The sequence below is a fragment of the Poeciliopsis prolifica genome, unplaced genomic scaffold, assembly GCF_027474105.1.
Source record: "Poeciliopsis prolifica strain line A6 unplaced genomic scaffold, Auburn_PproV2 SCAFFOLD005, whole genome shotgun sequence".
NCBI classification, from domain to species: domain Eukaryota; kingdom Metazoa; phylum Chordata; class Actinopteri; order Cyprinodontiformes; family Poeciliidae; genus Poeciliopsis; species Poeciliopsis prolifica.
Window position 1 is genome coordinate 5,880,781 of NW_026562380.1, and position 17,787 is coordinate 5,898,567.

The 17,787-nt window shown below is 38.2% G+C and overlaps 1 protein-coding gene across 1 annotated transcript; it reads left to right on the forward strand.

The window, feature by feature from the left end:
- The first annotated feature begins 265 nt into the window (after positions 1-265).
- mertka (c-mer proto-oncogene tyrosine kinase a) lies at positions 266-17,138 on the forward strand. The gene is made up of 19 exons (XM_055029583.1): positions 266-626; positions 1,957-2,266; positions 2,354-2,454; positions 2,576-2,752; positions 7,568-7,654; positions 7,732-7,847; positions 7,918-8,107; positions 9,217-9,362; positions 11,785-11,923; positions 12,682-12,832; positions 13,304-13,392; positions 13,514-13,609; positions 14,122-14,202; positions 14,291-14,383; positions 14,476-14,594; positions 14,692-14,801; positions 14,885-15,044; positions 15,841-15,977; positions 16,373-17,138. Exons 1-19 carry the CDS (start codon positions 554-556, stop codon positions 16,812-16,814), a joined length of 2,817 nt encoding a protein of 938 aa, XP_054885558.1. The 5' UTR covers positions 266-553; the 3' UTR covers positions 16,815-17,138.
- Positions 17,139-17,787: the final 649 nt, after the last annotated feature.

A 17,787-nucleotide genomic window follows, 5' to 3' on the forward strand; every position in this document is an offset into this window, starting at 1 on the left:
GTTTTGGCTGTTCTTTCGACTAAAATACATTTAATGTCAGCAACTTATAAGAATCGGATGAAGGTCCATAAATATCTCTGACATCGAGGGACATTTAAACATTTAAATGCGGGGAGACAGAAAAACCGAGGTTGTCATCTGAAAGTGGCCACATGGTGGAGCAGTTGAGCGCAGGGTTTTATTGGCTTTAATGAATTCGGAAACTGTCGGGTGATAGTGTATCAGCAACAAAGGAGCCAAAGTTGAAATTAAGTATAAACTAAAGCTTTTGACGGACAAAACGATGGAGTCTGCGGAGCTTCACTGTGTTTAGTCGCAACTGGGTTCAGCGGCTCCTCAGTCCCGCCTTTCTGGGCCACATCTGCGGTGACGTCCCAAACTCTGAACTTTTCTCTCCAGCTATGCAACCCTTCAGTCAACAGCTCCACTCAGTCCGCGTTGAACCCCCTCCTCTGGGGGATGTTGTCCTTTCTCGGAGCTGAACCAACGCAGTCTGCGTGTGTTTGACAACTTTTGTTGTCGCTGGGCTACCAAAATATTGTTGACTGAAAAGATGTTAAACTCTGGCTGGCTTGTTGTTGTTCTCCTGGTGAGCGCAGCCTGTCTTCTGCGGAGCTCTCTCAGCGGTAAGTTGTTTGTTTTCTTTGGGGGGAAAATACGTTTTCCCGAGCTACTGCTTGGAGCCTGAAGTAGCCGTAGAGGTAATCTATTATTGATTTAACGCAAGAATAGATTACCTTCGCAGGACAATGCTGCTCAGGTGCGATTAAATCCAGATTTTAATGGGTATATAAAGCATTTAAGCCTCAATTGATTAGATTAGTCTGGGTTTGGAGGCTGCCTGACACCGTTTGTACAAGTTAGTGTAGTACAAAGTGCATTGTCAGTTTCTGATAAGACATAAACTGTTGTAGATTAGCAAATCACCTTTTGGATTTTACAAGCTATTTTACAATACCATGTATTTACTTAGGAAAGCAGTGAAGCTTTTTACTTTTAGTCACATCACAAACTTTAACATACTTTGTTGGGATTTTATGTGTACTTCATAATTGCAAAGATGAGGGGGAAATTGCATATTTCTACAAATAAAATAATGACACTGCATATTTTGCCCATTCTTTAAGCACAGGCATTTTGGATGCAGAGTGAATGTGAACCTGTTGGATCTAAGTCTGAACTTTGACTGGGCCACTCTAACACATGAAAGCTTTGACAAAAGCCATTCATTCTCTTTCTGGTTGCGTGTTCAGTGTCAAGCTCCATCCATTTGTCACATTTATGTCTTACTCAGCATCACCACATCATGATGCTGCTTTCACCGTATTTCACTATGGGCATGTTATTTAGGGTGCCATCTTGGACACCTGCCACACAGCGTTTTGAATGGAAGACTGAAAGTAAATATTTGATCTGATCAGAATATCGTGTTCCATGTTTTCTCCACTCCACACATGGCGTTTTACAAACTGCAGATGAGACTTCACACAATAAATGTTTTTTCTTTCCGCTGTTTTGTAAAGTCTGGATTTATTATGATCCCAACCAGTAATTGTTCAGAGGGCTAAAGATTTTAATTGGTAAAAATATTTGATAACCGTCTATAATTGTTATTTCACTTTACAATCATGAGCTGCTTTGTGCTGAACTGCCACAGAAAGTCAGTGTTTTTGGCTGGAATGTGATCAAATTTTGGGAGTGTAAATACACCACATTTAAAATACGGGTGGGAATAAAAAAGAACAAGATTAAAATAAGAGAAGAAAATAGAAATATACGTTTTATAGAATTAAAGTGTTTTAGCAACTATAAAGACAAAAGAAAAACAACGATATTATATTAGTACAATAAGATTTTGTTATAAAATGTACACCACAGCAAAGCAGCATTTTTCTCCTGTCTTTAGCTAATCTTGCGTGGTTCAGAGCATCCTAACATCTCGTCCTCTGTGCACAGTTCAACAGTCCAACGTTCGCAGACCAACTAGGAGCTCAGAGGCTGTTATCATTCCACGCCATGTTTCTCCAGTTCACCTGAGCAAAGATCAGCTCAGACGGCTGCAGTTCAAGCCCACCATCCACTCCATCGACCTGTCAGAGGGCCACCAGGCTAAGTTCAACTGCTCCATCGACATCCCCGATACGAGACTGGACCCCTCCATCATCTGGAAGAAGAACAACAAGGACCTGTCTGCTGACGAGCACATGGCGATCAACGAGCTCCAGACCGCCACAGATGGAGTCACAACTCTCATCTCCACTGTCATGTATGTTGCACTCTGTGATGAAAGACGAAAATAATGGATCACAAGACAAGTAAGGAGATTAATATGTCACTATGTGCTGTGTTACAGCATTAAAAAAGTACAGAGGGTGGACGCAGGCGAGTACCACTGCGCACTGAGCATCAACAATGAGACAAGGAGGTCTCAGTCCATCGTTCTCGGGGTGGAAGGTGGGTTTTAATAAGATTGTAACAACTTACGCTTCTGTGTTTTATTTCAAGTGTACAAATATATCAACACAAAGATGTGTTTTATGATTTTATATTTTTGCACCCCTCTCCCCCACTGCAGGTCTGCCAGGATTTATTCACGAACCAGAGGACCTGAATGTGACCAGGAATGCAAATTTCACGCTGACCTGTGTGGCAAAGGGACCTCCAGAACCGGTTTCTATCCGCTGGTTCTGTGATGGAAAACTTGTTGAGGGAAAAGAAGAGGAAACGTCTCCCAGCAGGTTAACTGTGGAAGGTAAAGCAAGCTGTGAAATTCTTTAATGACGTTTAGCTAGTTTTGCTTTTAATTGTTCCCCTTCTGGAACTCAGTGAGGAGACAATTCAATCATCAGCACATCTAGATAGTCAACATTTCTGGACAACAGTGTTTAGTCATGCTGTCCCTACCCCGTCTTTGGTTTCTGTTCTGCCTCGTGTCTGCTGCCTCAGCAGCTGCACCTTGCTTACGGCAGTCAGATTTGTCACCACGTTGCTCTGTAGCGCGGTTAATAGTGGTCATTCACATATGGTTGACGTTTTTTGCAATGCTGCTCAACCAGTGCAACATTGGACAAAAAGCTGATTGCTGGAATAGCACACTTCCTGAAAGTTTCCTGAGACTGTGCTTGACGCCAGTGCATTTTGGAAGCAACATTGGAAACTTGTACAATATCATATAAATAAGGTAAAAGTTTTCAAAGGGAAGAGGGCATGGAAACTGGTTTCTCTTCAGGCACCTCGCTCCCCAAAAAAATTTCTCAGGGTGTTATGATACATTGGTAATCTTCCTGGGAATACCACAACTTTCAGTCCATTTAACTGGAATTTTAGAGTCTTGTCACTTATAGAACTTTATCCCTCAATGGTTTGTCACCAGGCCTCTGCAGAGCAGAATCACCTCAATTGAATTTTGACCTGGACTTGGACTAGACCATTTTAACATGAATATGTGTTGATCTAAATGCACTGATAATTAAAAGAACCTCTGATTGTCATGTATGCTTCCCATCAGCTCTGTCCAGCTTCACTCTTATTTCTGAAGAAAAACATTCCCACTGCATGATACTGCCACTGTCATGTATTACAGAGTGCATGCTGCAGTCAATGTTGATGTGGAATGTTGGTTTTTCACCACATGCCACATCAATTTCTGCATTAAAGCCAGAAATTTCGGTTTTGGTCTGATCTGACAGCAGATGTTTTTGTCCCTCATATGACCTGTGCCTTTGTTTCAGTGATGGTTTTCTTCCTGCCACTGCTTGCTGGATTTGGGGAAGCCACTTTATAAGCGTCATCAGGTCTAAGTCAGCTTTTTTCAATTTTGCATTCGTTCTCATTTTCTAGTTTTCAGAGTCTGATTGATTTGAGAGTTCATTTTTACCTTCAAAATGGTAAAGGGACATTTAATGTCTGATATTAAGCTGGAAATTAGACCTGATTTCTCAAGTCCTTCCCCAGGACACATTAATAAACCAGGTTTAAATGAAAGACTAAGCAACAGCGAAACACTAGATTACATACAGAGGAGTCACTCAGATCAATTTGGTTGCAGCAGAGTTAGATAGAAGGCTTGAAGTATAGAGCAGTGGGTTGAAACAGCTGTTTCAGAGACACAGCCATAGAAAAAGCACTGAAAGCAGATTTTAGTCTGTGTTCCTATAGAAGTTAAGTAAAATCTTAACTTATAATAATTACAATGCAAAAAAATAGAAGTTTTTGAAGTGTATGCTACAGAATTTATCGCTACGTTTCAAAAGAAATGAAAAAACAAGCAGAAGTGTGACTAAGACAGCTCAAAACAAAAGTAATAAAAATATTAAGATTCATTTTTTAACATGTATCCTGTCAAATTTAGCTGAAATATCACAAAAATGCATGAAAAGAATTTAATAATAATTGAAGTTAGCAACCATATTGAGTGAATGTTTTTATTTTTTTGTACCCCACAGTTTTCTTTGAGTTTAAAGTTGTGAATTCTTTGACACAATCAAGGTCAGAAGAGTATCTGCTTGAAGAAAAACAGAGCTGAGAGAGCAAACCAAATGAATGCTCTGCCTGTGACTTCTGGGCCACTGTAGAGACATTTCAGAGCAGTGTTATTAGATATTGTTGTGGCTGAACTGGCTTCTGTAGTCTGCTGGTTTCTACATGAGATGTGATATGACCTTTGTTATGACATCAGTGTAGCTGGGGATAAAATGCATATGGATAACTTTTACTTCCTTGGTTTATGTTGTGCAAATATTTTTGATTGCTTTCCGTTTGTTGACTCTCGGCTTTCCTCTTGTGCTGCATTAAAAAGCTGTGGTTATCTGCATTACTCTGATGTTGTGTCCTGCTCTCTTGTCAACACAAAGTAATGTCCTCGAATGTTACACAAGAAGAGCAATGCAGACATTTCTGGTGTCATAATGTCTCAGCTTCCCGACACACAAGTAGACTTTATGAACCCTTCTGAGAGTAAACATCATCAGAAGCATAAGATTTAATTTAGAGGCTGAAGCTCTGCGATTTGCTACAGGCGAAGCAGATCCACCATTGCCAGAAGCTGAGGGGTTAAAGGTTTAGAGTTGTGCTTTGGTCCGGCATGTGCAAGGGGCCTGGCTGTTCGGATGTTGGATCTGCGGACAAAGGCCCCTTTCACAGGACGGCCCACTGCCCGGTAAAGAGAGGCAGAACACAGAGGCTGGCAGGCTGCAGGCAGAGCTCTGTGCAGGACCAAATGCTGGCAAACGAGCTTTGCTGCAAACTCAACCTCATTGTACATAATGAGTGGTTAAAGGCCTCTCATCAGAAACAAATTTGGTCTATTGATGTAATTAGAGTGCTGTTAATACAGTTGGGAAATATGATTTGCATGATTTCAAAAAGTCAGAATTGCAATGCAGGTTCACTGTCATTCATAATGTCTCTTATGTTAAATATGGATTCTTTTCACAACAATCTACATATCAAGACAAGATTGTTCTATCAGAGTTTCTCAGTTCCCACAGGTATTTAGAGAGTTTCTGGTGTCAAAAGAAAAAACTTCCTTGAATATAAGATTGTGGCTGAGCCATGTGACCAAAAAAAGGTGATCTAGTGACTCTAGGATCTCGTTGTTCTAGTTTCATGAAATGATTTACAAAAAGTATTTTTTGCTTTCTTTTCCATATTTGGCTTTAATTAAAAGAATTATACCAGAAACAGCAAAAATAACATCAAAAGATGAATATTGAAAGTGTTTTTCTGCAATCTGTTATGCAAGTATACTTGTGGGTGCAAAAAAATGCAATATGTTTAATAACTAAATAATACTAATTACATTAAATAATCTATATCACTGGCCCTTAACCCTGGATTGGGACCCACTGTTCTGCATGTTTTAGATGTTTTCAACTAATTTAAGTGTTTGCATTTTCTCCTTTGCCATCGATTGCTGCAGAATCCTGCTATTTGCCCTTTCATTTAAGCCAGGTGTGCAGCAGCAGGGAAACACCTAAAACATGCTGGACAGTGGGTCCAGAGGACCAGGGTTGGGAACCTTAATCTAGATTTTAAAACTTAGTGCAGAGCATTAAAACGAATGTGTCATGTTCAGAGCAACATTTGCCTCAGAGGATAAAGAAAAAGTCCAACCAGCATCTTAAAAATGAAGGACGGGGTTTTCAGAGGGCTTGAAAGGAATGGCAGAATCCGTCTGTGTGGAAAAATAGATATTTAAAAATATGTTTTTACCCTTCAGATGTATGTGAAGCCTTTCTCACCTGGAGGCTTTACCATTGTAAGGAGTATTCCTGTTATTTCAGACTAAGATGCTCTAAAAGTTTATTACAGAAAGAAGTGAAAACACTGAGAATGGACTCTGTTGTAACCTGGCTGTGTAGTTTGTGACTATATTCGCTCCCTGAATAGAAAATGGAAAAACATCTGACATCCCAAGCTGGTCAGGGATCTGGAGGAAACCCAAACCTGGAAATTAGAGGGTGCCGGATGCGTGTTACACATCCACATCGCGCTGCTTAGCTATTCTGGCTCACTCTGATCCACGTCCCAGTTTCCTTGTGAAAAAACCCCCAGAGATGTATATGTTGTTTTTTTGTGTGTGTGTATTATTGCTTTTGTTTTGATTCACTTCTACAGTACAGTGAAAGCAGAAATGACAACACATGACCTTGATACATTTCCTTTTTCCAATAAATACGTGACTTAAAAACATACCTTTTTGTTTTCATTTATATTCATCCCACCTGAGTCAATATTTTATAGGAACACCTTTGGCTGTAATTACAGTTGCAAGACTTTTTGTGTATCTTTTTATCAGATTTACACGTCTAGAGCCTGAAATTCTCAAGCTCAGACTGTATACAGAGATTTAGGCTTGAACTTTGACCCATTCATTCCAAAATGCTGAGCATGTTTTGATCTAGCAGGTCTTCAAGGATTTATGAAGACACAGAACATCTCTATTCCTTTTAATTGTATTTAGTCATCTGAGAAAAAGCGCAGGAAACTTTATAAGTTGTGAAATATTTGAAAGCTATTTATAATTCTGTTTCTGCTTCACATTTAAATGTTACTTTATACTGATTGATTAGCATGAAAGATTGATCCTCAGTTGAAGTAAATGTCCAGATGGGTGTACTTGCATTCAAAACAATTGATACTTAATACATTTACATTCATGCATCAATATGTTTTACAAAAGGAAAGTTAGGTGCACAATTTCAGTTGTTCTCCCGGTGTTTTCAGGGGCTCTGGGATGAGCTTTGTGACAGTGTTTCCCAGACATAGTAGCTGGAAAACCCAGCACAGAAGGGACATTATTTCAGTCCTAATCTATCCTAGCCTGGCTGGGCAGATATGCGCCTGTTGAAAGAGAACAATTGCGCATCCAGGAAAAAAAAAGAGCCGCTTCAGAGTGGAAAGGTCTGGCTGTTGTCTGCTTCCAAGAGAATTTGACTTGTTGGCCAAAATCTCGAGAGCAGAGACAATGTTTCCCGCTTGTTCTTTCGCCAAGATTTTTCACACCATTGTAAGAAAATACTCCCTGAATTCTGCAACTCTGTTGACTTTTCTCTTCCATTTGCAGGTGTGGACAAGCAAACCCAGTACAGCTGCGAAGCTCACAACGCAAAGGGAGTCTCTACATCCAGAGAAGCAACTATTAACATCAAAGGTAAAAGGTAGAGCTTTTTAGGGATGTTTTGATGCTCCTTGTGTGGATTTTAATCTCTTTTCCTGGTGTTACTTTAGTTCTTCCCAGTCCTGTGACTTCTCTTATGGTGACGGCGAAAGAGTCCAATAAGCTGATGCTGAGCTGGATCCCTGGACACGACGGCTTCTCTTCTATCACCAGTTGTCATGTCAGGGTACGTCCCACATGTGGAGAAAATGCTGCTGGGGTTTCTGATTGCTCACCTGATCTCTGCTCCATCCAAGGTCAAAGAGATGAGTCAGAGGAAAGGGGAGGTGACCATAACCAGGCTCGATAACGTCACAGTGCCGCCATTCCCCTGTGAAGTCTCGGGGCTGAAGGCTATGACGTGGTACAACATGAGTGTTTCCTGTAGCAACGAGCTGGGAGCATCTCCGCTCTCCATGTGGATCCAGGACAACACCACAGAGGGAGGTGTGTCATGGGTTCATCTGGGGCTGAAACAGTCAGGTTAAACATGATGAATCAGTTATTGAAATAATTGTCAACTAATTAAGTAATTGATTGATTATTGCCTAGAGTACAGAGTCTCTTGTTAATGGAAAAAAATACTCGTTAGTGAAAGAACAACAGCAGTAACTAAGCCCAATATGCACAAAAATATATAGATTTTGTACTTAAGTTAAAAAAAACCCAAATGTTTGTCTGCAAACCCAGAGCTCTTCAAGTGGCATAGTTTTAGCTAAAGGAGTTTTATGTTTCTGCATTTTAGGCACCACAAACTTATTTTATTTTAAAAAGGAATTAATTTTTTTGTTTATTTATATGCTTAATGTATTTTTGCAGAAAATCAGCAGTATGTTTCGATTTTAGTAATGGATCGTCAGAATAATCTATTACTAAAATAATAATTTCAGGAACAATATAATCCGATATTTTGCTTGCAAGTTGATTCAAATCAAGGCTGAAATTGATTAAAAATGAGAGAAATTAAATTTGGATCCATCACATCTTCAAGGACACTGATGATAATTTGACACTGTTGATGTATTTACTCTCCACACCCTCAGAAATTTCTGCCTCATCTCATCGTTCCTCTTTGGGTTTTATGGATTGCAACACTGTGTAATTAACCAGCTTCCCATTCTAAATGTGCTCAGTGTGAACCTCCTGATTATAATAACTGGAGTATTCATAACTTACACAACTACTACTTGTAGAATTACCACAAATGAATTCAGAAAAATGTGGCATTCACTAGATCTGTTGTTGTCTTGATGGGTCACTCAGGAAATAGGAGGGGGCTGACAAAACAGAAAGTTCTTACTGGGTGGAGCTCCTTTCAATTTCCTTCCTACAGCCACTGCAGGGAATATTGTCGTTGAAAGACTTAATAGGACATTCCTGGAAGTCACCAAATACCAAACTGCATTCAAAACAATTTAGTCATTTCAGGGAGATCGATGTGGATCTTGTTTTGTTTTATTCTTAAGCTTCCACCCTGTAAGAAGTCAATTAATTTTCTTATGATGCTATACTGCTGACTTAACCACTTTATTTCTTTGTATTTGTCATTCCCTCAGTGCCATCAAGTTACCCCAGAAATGTGACCGTGCAGCTGAATGAGTCATGGCTGGTTATCAAGTGGAAGCCTCCGCCAGAGGACAAAATAAATGGCATCCTGCGAGGCTATGAAGTTATTGTTAAGCACGGAACAGATGAAGATAGGGTGAGTGAAATAAATTTAGCTTTTTGTTTTCTTTAAATTTCTTTCCCTATATATTTCCTGAGCACAGACCCAAGATTGAATCCGTCCTCAAAAGTTTGAGCACAAAAGTATAAAGACAGTTTCAAAGAAGATCAGAGTCAGTGAAGCTATTTTGTCTGGAGAAAGTGCAGATGATTTGTTCAAATTCCAAGTCTCTGGAACAGATGTTGTTCCTCGTTTGTGCAATAGCAGGTGTTCTTTATTGGCGCAGATGTGATCTCACAGCTGCAAATGGAAAGCAGCTGTAAATGAGGGCCTGTTGAAAGCATATAATACACACAGAATTTGCTGTGGAGCCTGAAGTTTTGTCCTCTATAAAAAGCAGAGAAATTTTAGTTAGGTCTGACTTTGTTCTGGCATCAACTCATGCAGCTCACCTGTCCCCTAAGCCAATAAGTGCATGGAAACTAGTTAGAACATCGATTAATGAACAAGTTCAATAAAAGTTAATGCTTCCGAAAACCTGTTTTTTTCTTTATTTTGTCATGGTTGTTTAAAAAAAAGAAAAAAAAACATTTAAGAAAAAATATGGGAGCAAATATTTTTCACATGACTAAAAGTACAAACATGTAAAGAAGTATGACATAGTGAAAACTGATTAACTCTTCCTTTGTTCTGGCTTGTGAAATAACAGTCAACTTCCTAATTACTTGTCACCAAGAGTTCAACTTAGGGTATTTTTTTCCCTCTTCTCTCAATGATTACAAAAGCTATGAAATGTTATTATTCCAAGGCCAGCCTTAAGATTGGTTTTAGTTTCATTATATGTTAAATTCATTCAGCGAAAACAAATGAATCTGAATCTGAGTCAGAATCTTATTCATAATAATCCTTCCTGTTAGCTCAAATTGAACCATCTATTGTTCAACATCTAACACTTGTGCATAAGCAGTCATACTCGTGTGTAAAACGGCTCTGTAGTACAATACAATACTCTGTCTTTCCCCTATGGTTGAAAGCCAAAGGAAGTTGACAGCTTTTCAGTTTTCACAGTGGATATTAATGTTTTTCTCCACTGGATACTGAGTCATTAAAGTGAAGGAAGTATGTATACAAGAGGTTGGGTAACTTTATGAGCTAAATATCCTGTACAAAAGCCATTACTCCATCTTTTTAGATATTTTAGATATTAAATTGACTAAACATTTTTCAGTTTTAGTTGAATTGTCAAATAATTTCTACTTACAAAGTGTTAAAATAAACGAGTGAAGGAGTTTTAAAAATTTAATCCAAGATAAAATAGCCTTTTTTAAATTGTAGGACTTCAATCAAATGTCTTTTAATATCCATTAATGCCCAGCCTGTAAATTCCTGGCTGGTGCTTTTCTTCAACATATTCACATCATATCCTTTCAACATCACACCATCTATTTTGTGAAAGGCACCAGTCCCTCCTGCAGAAAAACATCTACACATGATGTTCCCAACCTTGGTTTCTCCAAATGTAGCAATAGTCATAAAGAGCAACCACTTCATTTTTAGTTTCATCAGACCTCAAGAGCTGCCTCAGAAATTTAAGTCTATATCATTGAGTGCATTTACATGTACTCTGGGCTTTTATGTTGCTTTTTGGTTAATGTTTTCTTCCTTGCCGAGTAGCGTTTCCACTCATGTCAGTGCAGCACTGACTTCATTGCAGAAAATGACCATTTTTCCAAACTTTAGCAAAGTTTAAAGACATATTTTACTCCAAATCCCATTCATTGTTTAAATCCTGTTTATGTAAACATGTGGAAATAAATAAGGAGATAAACATATCCTAACAGTTATCCTTTATAATTAATTTTGCTAATACTAGCCTAAAGCAGGAAAATTTTAGTCTGATTTAAGGAGGAAGAAAAATTATAATCTATTAAACAGTGTAAGTAAATGCCCTTGTTGTTTCAGTTGAAACAACACCTCTTCTGACAGTTTGATGCTCCAGGAATGTTTATTTGCATGTTTTCCTCCATTAGACGTCACAAACATGTTGGCTCTCAATCATGGGTTCAGTGTCAGCACTTTGGGAAAGCAAACCTCCTCCAGATGGCACCATGCGGTGTTGTGAAATTTAGAGCTGTGTCCGTCACATGCCTCTTCACATTCAGCACAAGCTAGTTTAGAGAATAAGTTTCCTTCCCTTTTTGAAAGAGGTTTACAATAATCCCCATGAACACTTCTCAGGACTTTCCAAAAAGGTTTCATACTGGAAGTGCTTCAAAACACCTCCACAAGTTGTAGTTTCTATTATGTATTATGTTTTTACTTTTAATTTAATTTAAATGGTAACATTAAAACATGGCTTTGTCTCTTTGTTTTGCTGACTTAGCCAATGTTTTGTTTCCAGATATTTTTTTAAAGAGTGGTACAGCTCTTTTTTATAGCTGTTTTTGTTTTATTTTAGGTGCACACTGACAACACCACTACTTTAGTACCTGTGAAAGAATTCAACACCACCTACCGCGTGGCGGTCGCTGCGTGTACGCAGGCAGGGAGCGGCATGGTCAGCCCAGAACTCCAGTTCGATGTGCCGCCTTCGGACAGTAAGCAGCTCTGCTGTTTTTATTTTCTCATCTTATCAATGTCCAATGATTTTTTCGCTGATAGATTTGTGCTGTCTGTCAACTGTTGTGGTTACTGTAAAAGTTATGTAAAAATTGCATTTTGCACATTTTCGTACTTCCATTTGGGTCTCTACAAATTCTAAAACCATCCAAAGCACTTAAAATAACACCCTGGCAGTTTTTGGCAATAAGTTCATATTTTTTGATGTCTGGGAACTGACTCATTTAAAAAATCTTTGTAATGCCACAAATCAGCAGGTACTGACCACCATTTAGCAATCCAATTGAAGCCCAGCCCATCACGAAGTAACCTATGCTGAGCTCCAGGACATTTGATCAGCAGTTTCACTGCTGTAGTCACTGTACAATGGCTGCTCAACAACATCTGATGTTGTTGATCTACCAGTCGAAACCACTCGCTGCATTCTTGTTAACTGTGCTTTAGGCTCTACTTTTGCTTTTTGGAGGTGTGCAGTTGTATAATTGTTCATCTGTTTGAAGCCATGTTCACATGCAAGTAGACGTTTAGTTGGGGGACTTGGCCAGCAGCCACTTAATTGGATTTAAAATGGCAAAAGGAATTAAAACAGCTCATTCTGAAAGGAGCTTAAAATAAGTAGAACTAAAGTCTGATTTGGTTAGATTTTTTTTTTTGGATTAAATATTAAAATAAATCAACCAAATATTTCTTCTTCAGAGCTTTGATCTTAATTTTCAATGTTATATTCTCGTTTCAGCTTCAGGGGTGATCCCTACCTCCATCCCAGACACAGGCCTCCCACACGCCGCCTCGGTCATAGTGGGCCTGTTTTGTGCCATCTCTCTTCTGCTGATTATCATCTTGGGGACACTATTTGTACGGAATAAGACACCCAGATCTTGTTTTGGGTATGCTGAATCTCCTACTTTTGCTTATTTAGCCTTAGAAGTTGCCACCTATGCGTGTTATGTTTGAGTTCATTTTGGCTCATTTTTGAATAACATTTCTTTAAGAAGAAAAATGGGAGAAATTAAATAGATTAAGGCTTATCTTTTTAAACTGGATGTAGTTCCTGTTAGTCATCACAGCATACTGATAATAATGGTGCAGCTGTGTGTTTTATATGGAAGCCATGACTCAGGGTTCTGTTTCAGGAAAAGGACACAGGCAGCTGCACAGATAGAAAAAAATATTATATCCCAATGGAATAAACTGCCCAGATTGCTTCCTCACTACACTGACTATTAGATGTGAAGAATCCTGCCAAGTGTTTGTGTGTGTAGGTGTGTGTAGCTGTGTGTGTGTGTGTGTTTTGTTTTGTTCTTCAAAATCTAATGATGTCAGTGGAAATATTTTTCCTCTTCTGTCGCCCTCTGCAGGTTGGAGTTTGGAAGTGCAGAAAAGTCAGTTGCGATCATACAGTACACAAACCAGAGATCATACAGCCGCAATGCTCCTGCAGTCACTTGTATGTTCTTAAATATTTCATTGAAATCAATAAAATTGATTGATTTCTTTTTTTTTATGTCTGCAAGTATTCAGAACAATACCAATGTAAATACACACTTTATTGCACCTCTTTTGTTCAGTTGGGAATCTTGGTATAAGCGAGGAACTCCAGGGAAAACTGCAGGATGTCATGATCCAAAGGGACTTGCTCTCAATAGGAAAAATCCTCGGAGAAGGTGAGGGAAACGTTTCAGGGATGTGCAGGGCCACCAGAAAGTGTTCACACCTCTTCAGTTGTTTCACATTTTATAATCTCACTGTTTTTGTTTCCTTTTATAAACAAAAAAGGAAACACAAAGTGCTACTTTGTGGCAAAACAGAAACATGTTCTCTGACAATCTTGTGAATTTATGAAGATTAAAACAGTTAAATATCCAAGTAAGACAATCTTTGCTATGGCACATATAATAGAGCTCAGGTGCATCTCGTTTCTAGAGCATATGAGCAAAACTCAATCCGTTTAATGGGTTTTAATACATTGTGGCACAATCTGCCCTTTAAGAACATTCAGATTTTTGATTTGGCCCGAAATGAAACTGAGTTTGACACAGACTGTTCTAGAAGATCTGCGGATGTGTAGAAACCCCTAAGGACTTGAATACTTCCTGGTGACCCTTTAATTAAAGACATTTAATATCACATTACTTACACAGTACAGACTTTATGAATGGACTCTGTTGTTTTCCAGGTGAATTTGGCTCAGTTGTCGAGGGACGATTAAGAAGCGTAGATGGCACATCTGTAAAAGTTGCTGTGAAGACAATGAAATGTAAACTTTACGATTATATAAAGACTTACACATTTATTATCTTTAAAAAAGGAGGAAAAATTAATATTTAACTCTTCATTTCAAACAGTGGACAGCTTCTCTCAAAGAGAAATTGAAGAGTTTCTGAATGAGGCAGCTTGCATGAAAGATTTCAACCATCCTAATGTCATCCATCTGCTTGGTATGAGAACTGAATTATGTAGAATCTCACTGCTGTCTTTGCGTTTATCTATTCTTATTTTGACATTTTCTGTGTTGACTTGTCCTTCTAAGGTGTGTGCTTAGAAGTTGGCTTTGAACATTTTCCCAAACCGATGGTCATCCTTCCGTTTATGAAATATGGAGATCTTCATAGCTTCTTGTTGCGCTCACGCCTGAAAGAGAGCCCCAGGGTAAGACTTCAGCAAACATTTAATACATGCAGATTATGGTTAGCATTGCATTTTTATTTCAATACCATTGTCTATTGTTTCATCTTTTTGTGCACAGTTCTTACCAACTCAAACTCTCCTGAGGTTCATGGTTGACATTGCTTTGGGTATGGAGTATCTCAGCGGTCATAATTTTCTGCATCGAGATCTGGCGGCACGTAACTGCATGTAGGTTTCTTTCTGTGAAATTTGCTTTCATAGAAAAATCTTCACTACTCGAGAGGTTTATTTATTTTTTACACGTCTTGCAGGCTGCGTGATGACCTGACGGTGTGTGTCGCTGATTTTGGGTTGTCGAAGAAGATCTACAGTGGAGATTACTACAGGCAGGGCAGGATATCCAAAATGCCTGTGAAGTGGATTGCAGTGGAAAGTCTGGCAGACAGAGTTTTTACTGTAAAGAGTGATGTTGTAAGTGTAATGCGGATCTTTTCCTGTAACAATGCTCCCTGAAAATCACCAGATAGCAACTAAATAGAGAACTAACCCGATGTGGAAATGTGGTTTTGCTTGTTAGAGCTTCCAACTTCCCTTAGAAAGAAAGGCAAAATAGTCAGTTGTCTTATGTTTCACGTGCCTTTATGTCAGGGTAAAAGAACTGCTGACACATGCCAAGAATATTATATCATATTTTTTTATTTTATTTTAGCATTTTATCAAATTTAAGAAAGAAAGAAAAATAAAATGGAAGAATTAGAAAAAAAGAACAGCAGCTTTTGTCAATTATAATCAGACCTAGCACAAAGAAAATAACCTGAAGGCTAATTTCTAATCAAGCCTTGGGATGAATTTATCCCTCCAACTCAGGAGATGATATACAATATTTGAATGAGACAAGATGAGATCTTAGAGATATGTTTGGCAATCATAACACTCTAGTGCCACAGAAAATAAAATGTGTTTTTATTTTTTTAAAATGTGTTTCATCAGTGTGGAACAAAGGACTCCCATTCCAGCTATTGAGTGCCACTCCCTGCAACTTTGCTGCAATACATCTGAATCAAAAAGTGTCAGCATGTTTTACAAAGATGTGATCTTTAATCATTTGATTCAGGATTGATCGATTTGAAAACTGGACATTATCTTGGTGGGGAAGAATCCAGTACAGCTTTTACCAGTCTTTGCATAATGCTGTTTTTATGCTCATCAGATCATAATATGGTCCGAGTTATCAAAAATAATGTTTTGCTTTTTAAAATGTGTGCAGTGGGCATTTGGTGTTACCATGTGGGAAATTGCTACGCGAGGCATGACGCCGTACCCGGGAGTCCAGAACCACGAGATTTACGACTATCTTGTTGAAGGCCACAGACTGAAGCAGCCGCCTGACTGTTTGGACGAACTGTGAGTGTTTCAGTAAAATTAGCATACTCCAAAAGGTTTTATTTATTTTATTTAAAAGAAACAAAAAATTATACTGGATTTTTTATTTACCTGCTCAACAACATAAAACAGGGTGAACTTTAAACAACCTTTGATTTATATAAGTATATTTGTGTGTTAGAATAGCTATGACTTCAGCTTTCCGATCTATTTTAGATATCCACTGACTAACAATATTGTTCTAGGATTTTTTAGAGGATCCAGGCCAGCAAACACATTTTATTAAAAAAATAAATAAATGAAAAATTAGAGACAATGTTCATGTTTTATTTTGATTTTTTTCAGTTGTGCTTCTGGTTCACTAAAACATGAAATATGATTTGTGTCTCTTTTTTTCTCTTTGACCTTTTTTCTAGGTATGAGATCATGTACAGCTGCTGGAGAGCCGATCCGGTGGACAGGCCGCTGTTTCCTCAACTCCGGGAAATGTTGGAAAAGCTTGCAGAAAAACTTCCTGAGTGTTCGAGCAGGGAAGATATTATTTATATTAACACCAGCTTTCCTGAAGAGGACCCCGACCGGGAGGAAATGACCACAGCAGAGGTGGAGTTAAACTCTTCCCCTTCCTGCAGCCATGAGGCAGCAGAAAACACAGTAGTTACAGCAGACATTCATGGGCAGCAGAGGGATGATGATGATAATGGAAGTGGCCGTTACGTCGTGGTGGTCCCCGCTAACAACTCCCTGAGCTCTCCCATGCCGGACACGCCGCTTTTGTCAACGAATACTTTGGGTCGAGCAAACCGGGCAGCAGATGCGATGGAGCACAGTTCAGATGACACTTCATGCCTGTTATAATGATTTAGAGCCTAAAATTTATCCAGCTGTAAAAAAAACATCTCACCAAGGTTCACCAGCACTAACTGTTCTTCCTCTTTGCGTCGCAAGGCCCTTCCTCGTTCTTTAAATGAGCAGTGTTAGCTTCACATGGTCAGCTTATCACATTTATGTCAACTCCAAACATGTTTCAGAACATATTCAATAAGCTTCCCTAAACTGTGAAACTTGTTGGAATTTTGAGAAATGTGTTTCAATGTAAATATGGTAATGTACAAAATGTCTATAAAACAATCTTGTGTTGTAAAAATAAAATTTTGTTCTCATGAAGAATGATCAAACTAATTGTTGTGGCTTATCAATTTGATATTTAGAGGAGATAATACATAATCTCATAATCTCTACTTTAAATAAAAGGATAGACAGGTATAACTTTTATGTTTTTAAAAATCCCACATTTTGCTTTTTTAAATTGTTTCATGTGAAGTTCATTGTAAAGAAAGTAAAAAGGACCCTAAATTGTGAAAATATAACACTAGGGGATTTTTTTAATACTTCAAGTTATTTAGTTAAAAGATACCATTAAAATAGAAATAGTTTGTATAGTGGTATAAAACTGTAACATACTCTATAATTATTCTATGGAGATGCCTTCTTTGCAGAAGATGAATCATTGTAATTTATCTCCAACCATTTGAGCCCAAAAATGCTGCAGTATCATTCATTTAGACCAGGGACGCTGAAAACATTTGTTAAAAAATAGATTTGTAAAAATCAATATTATGCTTGTGATTTCTCTCAAAATGCATGGTTACTTATCAAGTATATTCTCTAGATTATGTGCTAATCTGTTGTGCATAACAAACATTGACATTTAAACATTTACAGCTTAATTATTAAAAATGGAAGAAATTAGTAAATAAATATAGCTAGACATAAAGGACTACTTGTTTGAACATTTTTGTCCAAGTTATAGCATAAAAATAAGAAGGAT